This window comes from Hyla sarda, chromosome 3 (assembly GCF_029499605.1).
Source record: "Hyla sarda isolate aHylSar1 chromosome 3, aHylSar1.hap1, whole genome shotgun sequence".
NCBI lineage: Eukaryota > Metazoa > Chordata > Amphibia > Anura > Hylidae > Hyla > Hyla sarda.
Genome location: NC_079191.1, coordinates 208,415,039 through 208,431,149, shown reverse-complemented (window position 1 = coordinate 208,431,149; position 16,111 = coordinate 208,415,039). Strand labels below are relative to the sequence as shown.

Genomic DNA, 16,111 nt, shown 5'->3' with positions numbered 1-16,111 from the left:
GTGTTTTCGTTTTTTTTCCTCCTTCTAAAATCCATAACTCTTTTATATTTCCGAGTACAGACCCATATAAGGGCTTGTTTTTTGCGTGACCAATTGTACTTTGCAATGAAACCTCTCACTTTACCATAAAATGTACGGCAAACCCCCCCCCAAAAAATTTTTAGGGAGGAAAATTTTTATGAAAACAACAATTTTGCAAATTTTGGAGGGTTTTGTTTTCACACTGTAAACTTTACGGTAGAAATGACATGTGTTCTTTATTCTGTGGGTCAATAGGATTAAAATGATACCTATGGCTAGATACTGATATTTTTGTACCGCTTAAAAAAAAAAAATCTAACTGTTTGAACAAAATCAGTAATCCAAAATAGCCCTATTTTGTCCACCTATAACTTTTTCATTTTTCCTTATATAGGGCGGTATGAGGGCTCATTTTTTGCGCCATCATCTGTACTTTTTATGGATACCACATTTGCATATATCAAACTTTTAGATAATTTTTTTTATAAAAAATGTTGGGAATGTGACTAAAAAGCTGCATTTTTGGACTTTTTTTCATTTTTTTACATTTACGCCGTTCACTGTACAGGATCATTAACATTATATTTTGATAGTTCGGACATTTATGCACGCGGTGATACCAAATATGTTTATAAAAAAAAAAAATGTATGCTTTTTGGGGGTAAAATGGGACAATCTGACAATTTTCATTTTTATTGAGGAAGGGGATTTTTCACACTTTTAATGTCCCCATAGGGGACGATCTATAGCAATGATTCAATTGCTAATACTGTTCAGTGCTATGCATAGGGCATAGCACTGATCAGTTATCAGTGATCTTCTGCTCTGGTCTGCTCAATCTCAGACCAGAGCAGAAGACCCCTGGAGATGGACGGAGGCAGGTGAGGGGACCTCCGTCTGCCATTACAGATGATCGGATCCCCGCGGCAGCGCTGCGGGCGATCCGATCATCTATTTTAACATGCGCACTGCCACAGATGCCGTGATCTGTACAGATCACGGCGTCTGAGGGGTTAATGGCAGACATCCGCGCGATCGCGGATGTCGGCCATTACCGGCGGGTCTCCGGCTGCTGCTAGCAGCCGGAACCTGCTGTGTACGACGCGCACACTGCTCTGATGCTCGCGGTCATGCACAAGACGTAAATGTACGTCCTGGTGCACTAAGTACTGCCGCACCAGGACGTACATTTATGTCCTTGGTCGTTAAGGGGTTAAAAATCTTAACCCTTCCAGTACTTATCAGCTGCTGTATGCTCCACAGAAGTTCTTTTCTTTTTTAAATTATTTTCTGTCTGACCACAGTACTCTCTGCTGACACCTCTGTGTCTCAGGAACAGTCAAGAGAAGAAGCAAATCCCCATAGCAAACCTCTCCTGCTCTTGACAGTTCCTGACACAGACAGAGGTGTCAGCAGAGAGCACTGTGGTCAGACAGAAAAATTCAAAAAGAAACTATGCAAGCCCATTTCATCTGTTTTATACCTGCAGTTGGATCCTTCGATAGTGTATTATCCAATGCACTTTGTACAGCCTGGAAAAGGTTCATTTTCTGAGTTGATCCTGCAAAAAAAAAAGTCAAAATGGTCATTAAGATTCCTGTCACCCTCCACAAGCTCTATACTGTGCCTGAAAGGTAAATCAATGCTTCCCTCTTATGGGCCAGTTTACACTGAGAAAATCTGTCTGGTGAAATTTTAAGCGGAAATTCCGAGTGCAGAGAGTGGCGATGATATCAATCAGTGCTATGACAGCATGGGTGTGCGCAGTCCCCACTGACGGCAATGCAGCTTGCCCGGAATTCTGCCGAAAGGATGAACATGCTCATTCTTATGGTGGAATCCACTTCCGCAGTGGAAACAACATAATGTGAACTGCACAGCGGAATCCCATTGACAGCAGTGGGAAGCTGCTGAAAGCGGATTCCGCTCAGGAATTTCTCAGTGTAAACTGGCCCTCTCTCTTACGACCTATAAAGTTCTGGGCAGATGTCCCTTGTGTAAATACTGTCCGGTCTAGTGCACATTCTTCAGCACTATGTCATGGCATAGCAGAGGGGAATATAGAGCAAACACCCCCCATATACAGACCACATTAAGGGTACATTAACACGAGCGGATCCCCAGCGCGGTGTACTCGCACACATCGAGGCCGCTCCCCCTGCTCTATGAGCTAGGCTGAGTGCTGCCGCGATGTGCAAGTATACTGCGCATACGCACGGCAACGCGCACTTCGCAGTGTGTCTGCTTGTAGCGGCGGAACCTGTAAAGGCAGCATACAGCGGTCCTTCAGCGGCGGATCCGCAGCATAATACGTGTTGGGGATCCGCTTGTGTGAACGTACCCTTAGACTACATTCACACAGCGGTGTATAGTGTTTGCACTAGGGATCGACCGATATCGATTTTTTAGGGCCAATACCGATAATCTGTGGAGGTTAAGGCCGATAGCTGATAACTTATACCAATATTCCGAGAAGCCAGAAGTAGCGCGGACCCCGGGAAACTGGTAATTATAAAACCGGGGATGGGGGAGGCAATGGGGAAGCGGTGGTCTCTGGCTGGGGCGGTGCGGTGGGGGGGGGGTGCGGTGCGGTGGGGGCGTTGCATCATTGGACTATCGGCAAGGTAATTGCCGATACCGATAACATCCAAAATCGTGAATATCGGCTGATAATATCGGCAAAACCGATAATCGGTCGATCCCTAGTTAGCACCATCTTTTTCTCCCGCTATTCTCACCGAAAATAACGGCACTTGACGGACCCCAATGATTATAATGGAGTTCATCGGGGCCCATTATTGGCTGTTAAGACCCATCAAAATTATGGCCGTTGGGGAGTTTGACGGGGCATACCGGCAGTGTGAAAGGGGCCAGATTGTCAGTCTGTTATAAATTATGTATTCTTTGTAGGGAGACCAGTTTTTGATGCAATTTTTAATGTATGTGCTGTGATTGGCCAGAGATGTAAGGGGAAGATAAGTCCTGTGTGTGTACTACTGGCAAATAGCCGAGCTCTGGTCCCAATTGAGATATAACACAGTGGAGACTCACAGGGGCTGTCACCACTCAAAAGGGTTATTCTAATGTTTTCCAAGCAGGGTGCCTCCAGTTGTTGCAAAACTACAACTCCCAGCATGCCCGGACAGCCAACGGCTGTCCGAGCATGCTGGGAGTTGTAGTTTTGCAACAGCTGGAGGCACCCTGCTTAGGATACACTGCCTGTCTGTCTTCAAGATCAGCCGACATTGTGCATACTGTACCTTCCTGGAGAACCTGTTCAGTCATAGCTTCCCAGAGGTGACATTGTAAATTGTGGTCACCAGTCACAGCTGGAAGCAATCAGCAATGTCACCCAAGGACCCACAGCACTAACCAGCTACTATGTCAAAGTAACCATGGCAACCCTATGGATAACTCTCAATATATCCTGTGATCTGATGCTTTGGATCTGTCATGTGACGCTCAGATGTGTAGTATTACTTCTCCCATACCATAGCTCAGACATAACAGTATACTGCACGTATTCTCACCATATTCGGTGGGCTCGGGGTCCGGCAGGAAGGTAAAATGTGCAACCGATCTGCTCTGTGACTGCACACTGCGCCGATCCCATCGCAAAATGCACTTAGCCGCCCGGCTTCCAGTACTTGTCACAATCCTCAGCGCCGCCATGTTTAGGGCTAGCAACATCTGAACAACGCGCAGGAGGCGGAGCTAGGGCACGACGCTTCCCATTGGTCCAGAGAGTCCTATAGTAAATAAGAGGTGGAATCGGCTTCAACCAATAGTCGAGCAGTATTGGCGGGGCGCGGCTGTAGCATCTTTGTGACGTCACCAACCGCTGGGGGGAGCTGAGCGGGTCTGTAAGGTGAGAAGGGAGAAGAGCAGGACTGACAGGACGGGAGGGGCGCTGCGTCCTATACGGGTCACATGACTGACACATTGCGTTGTTGTGTTTATGTACATATACATAAATAAACACACACAGATATATATATATATATATATATATATATATATATATATATATATATATATACAAATACCCTTAAAGGGGTACTCCCGTGCCTGTCTTTTTTTGCCTATGTAAAGTGTATATTATGTGTATGTATGGGTTATTTTTTTAAATTAAAAACATTGTATATGTTGCTATTTTTTTACTTACTGTTAGTTGTGGGCGGAAGTCTTGTAGTTTTGGCTCTGTCCTGTGAGTCTCGAACACGGCTTCCTTCCCATTGGTCAGCCATGTCTTGCTCGTGATGTCACGATTTCCCAGGTGGCTCTGACGTGTTCCGGCATCGGTCTGGCGTTCCTGTTGGCACCCCTCTGTTAATTATTCTCATTTTATTCAGGTTGTGTTCCTCCTGTTTTTATTTTTTTTATATTTTTTTTATCTACTCTCGATCTTCAAATTACCCGGTGTGTTATGCGCTTGCGCAGTGTTGTGCCGCTTGATACATTTGGGACTTCTTTTGATGTAGTTCCGTGTGTAGATCAGCATCCCTAGCAACACCATCTGTAAACTATGCGCATGCGCCTTTCGTAAACTATGCCGCTTGCGCTGACATTTCCCCAGATGTTCATTGATTAGTGTATGTAGTTAGGCGAGTGTGTTGGTGGGTTTTGAATTTTTCGGTTTTTTAACGTCTGATTGGACATGTGGTGAGTTTTGGTTATTGTTTGCAACAACCAGGAAGCAATTGAAAAGACTATGCAGCGGTCACATGATATAATCACATGACCACAGCAAAGACACATGACCAGTCATCAGACAAAAATGAAGCAATGAGGCAAAGGGGCATAACAACAAGGAGAAAGAGACAAACAATGGGCGGAATAAGTAAATTAGGAAGGCGAAACAAGGGTGGATTCTACAAGAAACTGGTACAGGAAAAAAAAAAAAAAAGACCAGTAAATGACGACTGCAGCCGCAAAAACGTGATGGGAAATGTAGTTTTAGGAGAACACGGAACAGAAAGAAGGTAAGAAAAAGAAACACACAGGACACAAAGACAACAGATGAAAAATGAGGCACAAACAAATCTCGACAAAGGTAAACAAACTACAAAACGTCCAAACCACACCAAATTCACCGCAAAAAAATTATAGTAAAGGAGTACCCCTTTAAGAAAGCAGGGATTGTTCATTTTTGCACTTACAGACTTATTGGAGGGCTTCTTTTTTCACCACTAATTGTACTTTGTTATTTTACCACAAAATCTAAGATAAAACTAAAAAATATTATTTGTGGGGCAAAATTAAAAAAACAACGCGATTTTTGTAACTTTTGGGACTTCTGTTTCTATGTAGTGCACTTTTCGGTAAAAATTACAAACTATATTTTGTAGGTGCGTACGGTTACGATGATACCCAAATTATATATATATATTTTTTTTACTACTTTCGTACAAAAGTTAGTATGTTAAAAAGTGTCCTCTTCTCACCCCTATAACTTTTGTATGTTTCCGTATAAGGAGATGTGTGAGGGCTCATTTTTGCGCCCTGATCTGTTGTTGTTGGTATGGTTTTTTTTTATTCCACTTTTTGATCGCTTTTTATACATATTTTATGGTATATGAAGTGCCCAAAAATACGCAATTCTAGACTTTATTTTTTTTAATGTTTACGCCATTGACCGTGTGTTTTAATGAATGTTATATTTTAATAGTTTGGACATCTACGTGCATGGCAATATCTCATATGTTTATTTTTGTTTACATTTATAAAAAAAAAAATGTTAACCTTTCTTACACTATTTCTGTGTCATGCATTTTTGTGTCATGCATTGATCAGTGTTTTCGGCGCTCCTTTGTTCCAAGCAATCATGGTTTCCTAGAGCATTGGAGCACCAGTTGGACGGCAAGGAAGCAGATAACAGCCCTTCTGCTGTCCTCTCAGCTGATCGGGACCCCGCAATGTCACAAACTTTGATCGCTGTGTCTAAGGAATTAAAGGGGTACTCCGGCCCTAATACATCTTATCCCCTATCCAAAGGATAGGAGATAAGATATCTGATACTCCGGCCGCGTGGTCGTCACTCTGTACACTCGGAGCCTCCAGCACTGCAGAGAGCTTGCAAAGGTGGGTGCTGAATGACAGATTGCGCGGGTCCCCAGCGGCAGGACCCCCGCGATCAGATATCTTATCCCCTATCCTTTGGATAGGGGATAAGATGTATTAGGGCCGCAGTACCCATTTAATGCCAGACATCACTGTGAACAGTGATGTCAAGCATTAGCCGTCAGGACTATCCTGCTATGACGTGCATTCAGCTCCTGAGCGCGTGTCATAGAAAGGGAGCGAGAGCAGAGGGCGTACATTTATGCCCTGTATCCTTAAGGTGTATTTCAGCAATACTAACTATTATACTACTACCCTTTTAGATATTTAGCAGGACTTTGTAGTTTGTACATTGGCCATTGGCTTCATGACAATATCCATACATGGTGACCTTTAGAACCACATATATGTAATGCAGTATATTCAGTTTAGTTTGTTAAATTATAATTTTATTAACATTATTACTATTAGACGGAGGGTTAGGCTGTGGTACACTAAGTGCTCTTTCCATGTTTTTGATGTATTTTCTTGCTTTTTCTGCTGTGTTTTTGCTGAAATTGCTGCATTAATGGGGATAGTTTATACAATTGCAAATTTGCTAAAAATCACATCAAACTTGCACCAAAACACAGAAAAAAGTATTATGTAGAACCAGTCTTAAATTGTAGCTGTCCTTTAACCTCTTGGGGATGCAGGGCGTATGCATACGTCCAGCATCCCCGATCCTTAAGGACTCACGGCGTACCTGTACTCCCTGAACATTTCCGGTCCCTGCCGCTCGCCGGGCGGGGACCGGACTGGAATGCCTGCTGAAATCATTCAGCAGATATCCCGTGACATTGCCGAGGGTGGTCCTGAGGAGCAGCGATTTAGACCAGCCATTTGCAGCGATTCCGGGTCATACGGGTCTCCGGTAACCCAGGAAAATAAGGGGGATCGGGGCTGTCTGACACAGCCCCGATCCCCCTGAAGGGATAGGAGTGAGTTTGTCCGTGTTTCCTCTCCAGTGTGCCTCCAGCTGTGGCAAAACTATAACCCCAAGCATGCATTGCTGTCAGTCCATGCTGAGAGTTTTAGTTTTGCAACAGCTGTACAGGGTACATTCACAGGTGCGGGGGTTTACAGTGAGTTTTCTGTTGCAAGTTTGAGCTGCGTCAAATTTTCCACCGCAGCTCAAACTCCCAGCGGGAAACTCGCTGTGAACCCCCACCCATGTGAAGGTACCCTAAAAACATTACACTACTCAACACAAAATAAAGGATAAAACACTACATATAGACATACCCCTACACAGTCGTCGTCGTCGTCGTCCCCCCCCCCCCATAAAAATTGAAAAGGCCTCGTGCAGCAAGGTTTCCAAAAAGGAGCCTCCAACTGGTGCACAACCAACACCCAGCATTGCCAGACAGCCATTGACAGCTGGAGGCTCCCTGTTTGGGAAACACTGGGCGGAGGCAATTGTAACACTTGCATAGGGGTCCGCCCCTGTGCAGATGCCTAATTTAGGCCTCAAATGCGCATGGTGCTCTCTCACTTCAGAGTCCTGTCGTATTTCAAGGAAACAGTTTAGAGCCACATATGGGGTATTTCCGTACTCGGGAGAAATTGCGTTACAAATTTTGGGGGACTTTTTCTCTTTTTACCCCTTATGAAATGGAAAAGTTGGGGTCTACACCAGTATGTTAGTGTAAAAAAACAAAAAAGTTTACACTAACATGCTGGTGTTGTCCCATACTTTTCATTTTCACAAGAGGTAAAAGGAAAAAACGACTGCCAAAATTTGTAATGCAATTTACGGAAATACCCCATATTTGGGTGTAAAGTGATCTGCGGACGCACAACAGGGCTCATGCACCATGTACATTTGAGGCCTATATTGGTGATTTGCACAGAGGTGGCTGATGCAACGGTTCTGACATAAATGCAAAAAAAAAACAGCCTAATATGACAGCATTTTGGAAACTACACCCCTCACGGAACGCAACAAGGGGTAGGTATAGTGAGCCTTAACACCCCACATGTGTTTAACAGATTTTCATTAAAGTTGGACGTGAAAATTAAAATTTTGTTTTTTTTCACTAAAATGCTGGCGTTACCCTAATTTTTTTATTTTCACAAAGGGTAATAGGAGAAACAGTCCCCCAAGATTTGTAACACCATTTCTTCTGAGTATATAAATACTCCATATGTGGACCGAAAGTGCTCTGCGGGTGCACTACAGGGCTCAGAAGAGGAGCGCCATTGGGCTTTTGGAGAGTTTGGCTGGATTTGAAGGCAATGTGCGTTTACAAAGCCCCCATGGTGCCAGAACAGTGCCCTCCCCCCACATGTGACCCATTTTGGAAACTACACGCCTCATGGAAAGTAATAAGGTGTACAGTGAGCATTTACACCCCACAAGGGTCAAACAGATTTTTTGAACAGTGGTCCGTCAAAATTAAAAATTTTATTTTTCATTTACACAGCCTATTGTTCCAAAGATCTGTCAAACGCCGGAGGGTGTAAATGCTCACTGCACCTCTTATTACATTCCATGAGGGGTGTAGTTTCCGAACAATTCCAAACAAATTCTCCAAAAGCCCAATGGCGCTTCTTCAGTTCTGAGACCTGTACTGCGCCAGCAGAGCACTTTATGTCCACATATGGGGTATTTCCTTACTCGGGAGAAATTAGGCTTCACATTTTGGGGTCCATTTTCTCCTATTACCCTACATGAGAATGAAAAATTTGGAATAACACCATCATTTTAGTGTTAAAAATTACATTTTCCATTTTCACATCCAACTTCAACGCAAACCTGTCAAACACCTGTGAAGTCTTAATGCTCACTATACCCCTTGTTACGTTCCTTGGGGGGTGTAGTTTCCCAAATATTGTGCCATGTGTTTTTTTTTTTTTTGCTGTTCTGGCACCATGGGTGCTCCCTAAATTCAACATGCCCCCCAAAAATCATTTCAGCAAAATTCACTCTCCAAAATCCCACAGTTGCTCTTTCCCTCTTGAGCCGTGTTGTGCACCTGCAAAGCACTTTACGTCAACATGAGGTATTTCCTGACTCGAGAGAAATTGGGCTACAAATTTTGCGGGGCTTTTAATGTGGTCATTTGTGGGGTATTTCTCACAGAAAGGCCCCTCAAATCCACTTCAAACTAGACTGGTCCCTGAAAAATTCAGATTTTGAATTTTTCGTGAAAATTGCTGATATACTTTGAAGCCCTCTAATGTCTTCAAAAAGTAAAAACATGTCAACTTTATGATGCCAACATAAAGTAGACATATTGGGGGAGATTTATCAAAGGATTTAGACAGTTTCTTCCTGTCTAAATTTGTTGCACAGAAAGTCGCAGTCTAAATATGTGCGACTTTTTTGCAACTTTTGCTTTAGAGTATTTTTAGAACATGATGCATTCTAGTCTATTTTAGACGGAAATGCATTGGAAAATGCATTGGTGCTGAATTTATCAAAATCGACTTTTCAGCGACAAGTCGCATCGGCTGAAAGAACGTTGAAATGTCAGACCATGTTGGAGCAGGTTTAGATACAGTCTAAAGCATAGATCCCGAAGTCTGTGCGCAGAATTTATCAAGAGCCGTGTGCCTTTTGATAAATTTGGAGCACAATAGACCAGCCTAACGCTCTGTAGTTTGGTCTATATTGATGCGGGACATAGACAGCTTTGATAAATCTCTCCCATTGTATTTTTTAATCAACATATAATTTATTTGGAATATCCATTTTCCTTACAAGCAGAGAGTTTCAAAGTTCAAAAAATGCAAAATTTTCAAGATTTTCATAAAATTTGGGGATTTTTCACCAAGAAAGGATGCAAGTAACAATGAAAATTTACCACTATGTTAACCCCTTAAGGACTGAGCCCTTTTTCACCTTAAGGACTCGGCCATTTTTTGCTATTCTGACCACTGTCACTTTAAACATTAATAAATCTGGAATGCTTTTAGTAATCATTCTGATTCCGAGATTGTTTTTTCGTGACATATTCTACGTTAACATAGTGGTAAAATTTTGTGGTAACTTGCATCCTTTCTTGGGGAAAAATCCCAAAATGTGATGAAAAATTTGAAAATGTAGCATTTTTCTAACTTTGAAGCTCTCTGCTTGAAAGGAAAATGGATATTCCACATAATTATTTTTTTTATTCACATAAACAATATGTCTACTTTATGTTTGCATCATAAAATTGATGTGTTTTTACTTTTGGAAGACACCAGAGGGCTTCAAAGTTCAGCAGCAATTTTCCAAATTTTCACAAAATTTTGAAACTCGCTTTTTTTCAGGGACCAGTTCAGGTTTGAAGTGGATTTGAAGGGTCTTCATATTAGAAATACCCCATAAATTACCCCATTATAAAAACTGCACCCCCCAAAGTATTCAAAATGACATTCAGTCAGCGTTTTAACCCTTTAGGTGTTTCACAGGAATAGCAGCAAAGTGAAGGAGAAAATTCACAATCTTCATTTTTTACACTCGCATGTTCTTGTAGACCCAATTTTTGAATTTTTGCAAGGGGTAAAAAGGAGAAAATTTTTACTTGAATTTGAAACCCAATTTTTCTCGAGTAAGCACATACCTCATATGTCTATGTTAATTGTTCGTCGGGCGCAGTAGAGGGCTCAGAAGGGAAGGAGCGACAAATGGTTTTTGGGGGGCATGTCACCTTTTAGGAAGCCCCTATGGTGCCAGAACAGCAAAAAAAACCACATGGCATACCATTTTGTAAACTAGACCCCTCGGGGAACATAACTATGGGTAAAGTAAACCTTAATACCCCACAGGTGATTCACGACTTTTGCATATGTAAAAAAAAAAAAAAAAAAAATTTCCCTAAAATGCTTGGTTTCCCAAAAGTTTTACATTTTTAAAAAGGGTAATAGCAGAAAATACCCCCCAAAATTTGAAGCCCAATTTCTCCCGATTCAGAAAACACCCCATATAGGGGTGAAAAGGGCTCTGCTGGAGCACTACAGGTCTCAGAAGAGAAGGAGTCACATTTGGCTTTTTTGAAGGAAATTTTGCTCTGGGGGCATGCCGCATTTAGGAAGCCCCTATGGTGCCAGGACAGCAAAAAAAAAACTATATGGCATACCATTTTGGAAATTAGACCCCTTGGGGAACGTAACAAGGGGTAAAGCGAACCTTAATACCCCACAGGGGTTTCACAACTTTTGCATGTGTAAAAAGAAAAAAAAATTTTACCTAAAATGCTTGGTTTCCCAAAGAATTTACATTTTTACAAAGGGTTAAAGCAGAAAATACCCCCCAAAATTTGAAGCCCAATTTCTCCCGATTCAGAAAACACCCCATATGGGGATGAAAAGTGCTCTGCTGGCGCACTACAGGTCTCAGAAGAGGAGTCACATTTGGCTTTTTGAAAGCAAATTTTGCTCTGGGGGCATGCCGCATTTAGGAAGCCCCTATGGTGCCAGAACAGCAAAAAAAAAAAAAAAAAAAACACATGGCATACCATTTTGGAAACTAGACCCCTCAGGGAACGTAACAAGGGGTTAAGTGAACCTTAATACCCCACAGGTGTTTCACGACTTTTGCATATGTAAAAAAAAAAATTTTTTTTTTTACCTAAAATGCTTCTTTTCCCAAAAATTTAACATTTTTAAAAAGGGTAAAAGCAGAAAATACCCCCCAAAATTTGTAACACAATTTCTCCCGAGTACGGGGATACCCCATATGTGACCCTAAACTGTTGCCTAGAAATACGACAGGGCTCCAAAGTGAGAGCGCCATGCGCATTTGAGGCCTGAATTAGGGACTTGCATAGGGGTGGACATAGGGGTATTCTACGCCAGTGATTCCCAAACAGGGGGCCTCCAGCTGTTGTAAAACTCCCAGCATGCCTGGACAGTCAGTGGCTGTCTGGTAATACTGGGAGTAGTTGTTTTGCAACAGCTGGAGCCTCCGTTTTGGAAACAGTGGTGTACCTGATGTTTTTCATTTTTATTGGGGAGGGGGGCTGTGTAGGGGTATGTGTATAAGTAGTGTTTTTTACTTTTTATTTTTTGTTATTGTAGTGTAGTGTTTTTAGGGTACAGTCGCACGGGCGGGGGTTCACAGTAGTTTCTCGCTGGCAGTTTGAGCTGCTGCAGAAAATTTGCTGTAAATACTTACTGTAAATCTCTGCCCATGTGAGTGTACCCTGTACGTTCACATTGGGGGGGGGGGGGACATCCAGCTGTTGCAAAACTACAACTCCCAGCATGTACGGTCTATCAGCGCACGCTGGGAGTTGTACTTTTGCAACAGCTGGAGGCACACTGGTTGTGAAACACTGAGTTTGGTAAAAATGGAATAAGTGATCTGATTGGTTGTTATGGGTAACTGGTCAACTTTTCCTCTGCTCAAGTCTTCGGAAATTTCCCTGTATATCTCTTGAATCTGGCATTTCCTCTTTGGTTACCACCCTGAAGGTTCCATCTCTTATATTCAGTTGTCCCTGACCTAGTGTGTTGAGTCTTATTTCTGTGATGGCACCATAAGCAGGAACACATATAAGAAAATATGCTGCTCTTTTATGTCTCTACTAGCTTCTTACACAGGAGTATCAAACATCCTGCTGCTGGACCAATGTCATGGTAAAGTATGATTTAACTGTCTGGGATCTGCTGTTTTACTCTCGGGCAGAAGAGTTTGTCAGTATCAGGACATCCTGCATGGCACTTCCAGTACATCTTCTAATCGTGCTACTCTTAGGCTTAGAAGGTTGCCTGGAAGTTTAAATCATCCTGGACTAACCTCTTGGCAAATTATAATTTAACTGTCCAGGCTCTGCTGTTTTAGTGGTCACCAGTTCCTGTTGGTGATCCTGGCCTGACTCTGATTCCTGCCCCGAGTTCTGGACTTTCATTCCTTTTCTAGATTGAGTGCCTTCTCTCCCCATTGGTGCTATATATTGGTTCTTTGTACTGCCCTTCTCCCCCTATTTCTAGTCAGTGACTCCTGCAGGGGCCCACTGGAGTTATTTTCTGTGGCTAGTCTGCCCTTACAGAGTTCCATGTTTTAGTGATTTCTTGTTGCTTAACTAGGGTCTCTGCTCGCCTGCTAGATATATGAAATATTTACAGTTGAGACACTTTGTGGAGGCACACATTGCCGGTCTGAGGTTGGGAAAGACTCTACTTCCATTCCTTGTAACAAGGGCTGTTTCACAAATTTATAGTATTTTCATGGACAATTTTACACACTCCCCCCCCCCCCCTTTTCTCAGGCTTGGGAGAGGGAGTTACAAATGACTTTCTCCGCCTCTGACTGGACCACTGCTTTCATGTTGTGTCATAAGTTATCTATATCTTGCAAGGGGCAAGAGCCGAGGTAAGTGCAAGTGTTCACACAGAAAAACCTGCACGAGGATGCGGTCTATCATAAGCCCTTCTTCAAATGGAGAGAGGCCCCACAACAAACCAAACCCTTCGCCTCCGGGCCAAAAGGCACCTGCAAGGTTCCAGGTACAATGTCCCTTTTCGCCGAAGGAGCAAGAGACTAACTATAAAATCTGGACATGCTGGTACAAAGTTCCTACTGTTCTGTGTAAAATTTAGCACTTTGCTACTTACCTATGCATGCATTGTGGAGACCTGGGTACCATGTCCCATATTTTGTGGTCCTGTGCACTATTGTCTGTGTTTTGATGGGGAGAAGGGACACTTGTAAAGTCAGTTTCTGCTGTGGACCTCCTTAAAGGGGTATTGAGGGGGTGGGGCGTAGCATCAGGAGGGGGCAGGGCTATGACGTCACGAGCTTCCCGCACCGGCTCCAGTGTTCGGAACATGTTTGTTCCAAACGCTGAGCAGCGGCGTACCCCTTTAAAGATCGTAAAACGCTTTTGTTATCTGTACTCCCTCTGTCCTGCAAGGATCCCTCTAGGGTTTGCCCATTTCATGCTGATGGTGGCCCGTACAGTTGTACATCAGCACTGGAAAGATATGCAACCCTCGACAATATTGGAGTGGTATTAAGAAATACTCTTCCTTTGCAGAGTAGAGGAGCTCTCAATAGATGAGTGGACAGATTCACAGCGATCTTGCAGCCTGGCTAACCTTTGCTGACTCACCAGTGTTCTTTCTCTATCTGTGATATCATACACCAATCCTCAGTACCTTTCCTCTCTCTCCCTTTAGGGTGTTACAAATTTTCTCCTCTTCTCAGGGTTCTTCAGTTTTATTGTACCTATCATACGACAGGTTTGGTGGCTGGTGAGATACGCTTTTGCACATGATACAGACATAAGCTGGTCCTTATCTGAGTGGTTGATCCTAGGTCTTGATTCTTCAAAAAATTTTTAGGATTGTGCCACTTTCCTTTGGGTATCTGATGTGTCATGACCTGCTTTTGTAGGACTTCTATTCTCTTGTATTCAGAATGCTTCCCTTGTCATTTTTTTCAATTACCTTTTGTTACCTTTTTAGGCAATTATATGAAACAGTTATACCCTCCAGTATTCTTGCACTGTTGCTGAGGCATAAAGGATGCATAGCCAATCTGATGACTTATGCTTTTTAACGCCCCAATGGGTGTGGACCAGGTGTACCACTTACTGGTTTGGCTTTTGGCCAAACTTGGGAATATCTGAATGAATTCTGCATCCGCATTGGTTCTGTGCAGAATTTCACAGTTTCTAATTATTTGCGGAAGTTGTGCGGAAATTTTTTACATGAATTCCGCATGATTCCGCTTCTCAGAAAAAGATAGACTTTATTTAACCCCTTAAGGACACAGGTTTGATTTCATTTTTTCACTTTCATTTTTATCACCTCACCTTTCAGTTTTCCATGTACATATCAGGGCTTGTTTTTTCTCCGCACGAATTCGGCAAAAATCAAGCCCCATTGTCTCCAATGGGATTTCACAGCTGAAGTCTGGAAAAATATAAGACCAGACTTATATTTTTCCTGGACCGCAGAATGTGGGATTTCCGCAGTTGAACGCCTGCTGCAGAAATTCTGCTGTGTGAATATCCTTTCAGAATCCTAGTAAAGTTTATTGGCAGTGAATTTAGGCAAAATTCCACGTGGAGAATTCATGTGGAATTCTGTGCGGAATTTCTGTTGTGTGAACGCGGCCTAAATGTTCCCCTGGTTTTACCCTTTATCCCCCTCCAGGATAAGAAAGCTGGACTTCAGCTGCCAGGGAGACACCAGGTTGCTACCGCAAGAGTGGTCCCTATTAAGTGGCAGTTGGCCAGACAGCCCAGGTACCAAGCATAGATGGTATTAGAGCAGCTCATAATAAAGTAGAGCAGAATTGGTATTTTAGCTGAGCTGGACTTATTAGAACAGCAGAGCTGAGGAGCTTAGAAGCAGCCAGATGGAGCAGCCTTTATCAGCAGACAGAGGCATGGTCATCAATCAGGTCATGCACTGGAGAATCAGATAACAGATTTGGGTCAGGAACACGGTAGATCAGAGCAGCAGATACTCTCTCTAGTAGTAAACCTTCACTATTGCTCCGGTACCACAGGAAGGGAGGAGTGCTCTTATACAGGTGGTGCCTGGCAGGGATTTGAGGAGAACAGGAATCAGGGACATGCATAGATCTTAAATAAAACAGCATTTGCACACGTGCAGTCCTGATGGGGTACACCTAAACCTTTCCTGCCTTCGACAATACTAAGGATGGTGTCCAGAGTCTGTAGCAAGAAGGAGAAGCAGAGCATGTGGCTTGGCCAAGGTAAGCAACAGGGCGCATTAAAAGGCTTCAGTAACTACTCGCTGTTCAGGTGGCCTCTCACATGCTCAGGATCTGACTATATTTAGCCATACCTTTTCATATAAACGATGCTCTGTAAAAAGGCCACTTCCATTTTTGCACTGGCCTTCTGCTCTAACTTATCGCTCTGTTAGGGCTCACCCAAGTTGAGATCTCTGCACTAGATGGCAGTGTATGACCAGTTTGTGTTTTTTTCAGCTTGGTTCAGCAGGTGGCAGTGTTAGGGCTATAAGGTCTAAAAGGATCCAAACACCATTTCATTTTCTGATAGAGGGCCGTGACATGAAAATTGTT

General features: G+C 43.0%; 1 protein-coding gene across 1 annotated transcript in view; it reads right to left on the bottom strand.

The window, feature by feature from the left end:
* Positions 1-3,787, bottom strand: part of BCKDHB (branched chain keto acid dehydrogenase E1 subunit beta) — a 181,361-nt gene extending 177,574 nt beyond the window's left edge. Inside the window, exons 1-2 of the mRNA XM_056565954.1 lie at positions 3,552-3,787; positions 1,505-1,582 (exon numbers count right to left, since the gene is read on the bottom strand). Coding sequence (XP_056421929.1) covers positions 1,505-1,582; positions 3,552-3,711 — 238 coding nt within the window. The 5' untranslated portion in view covers positions 3,712-3,787. The remainder of the gene's footprint in view (positions 1-1,504; positions 1,583-3,551) is intronic.
* Positions 3,788-16,111: the final 12,324 nt, after the last annotated feature.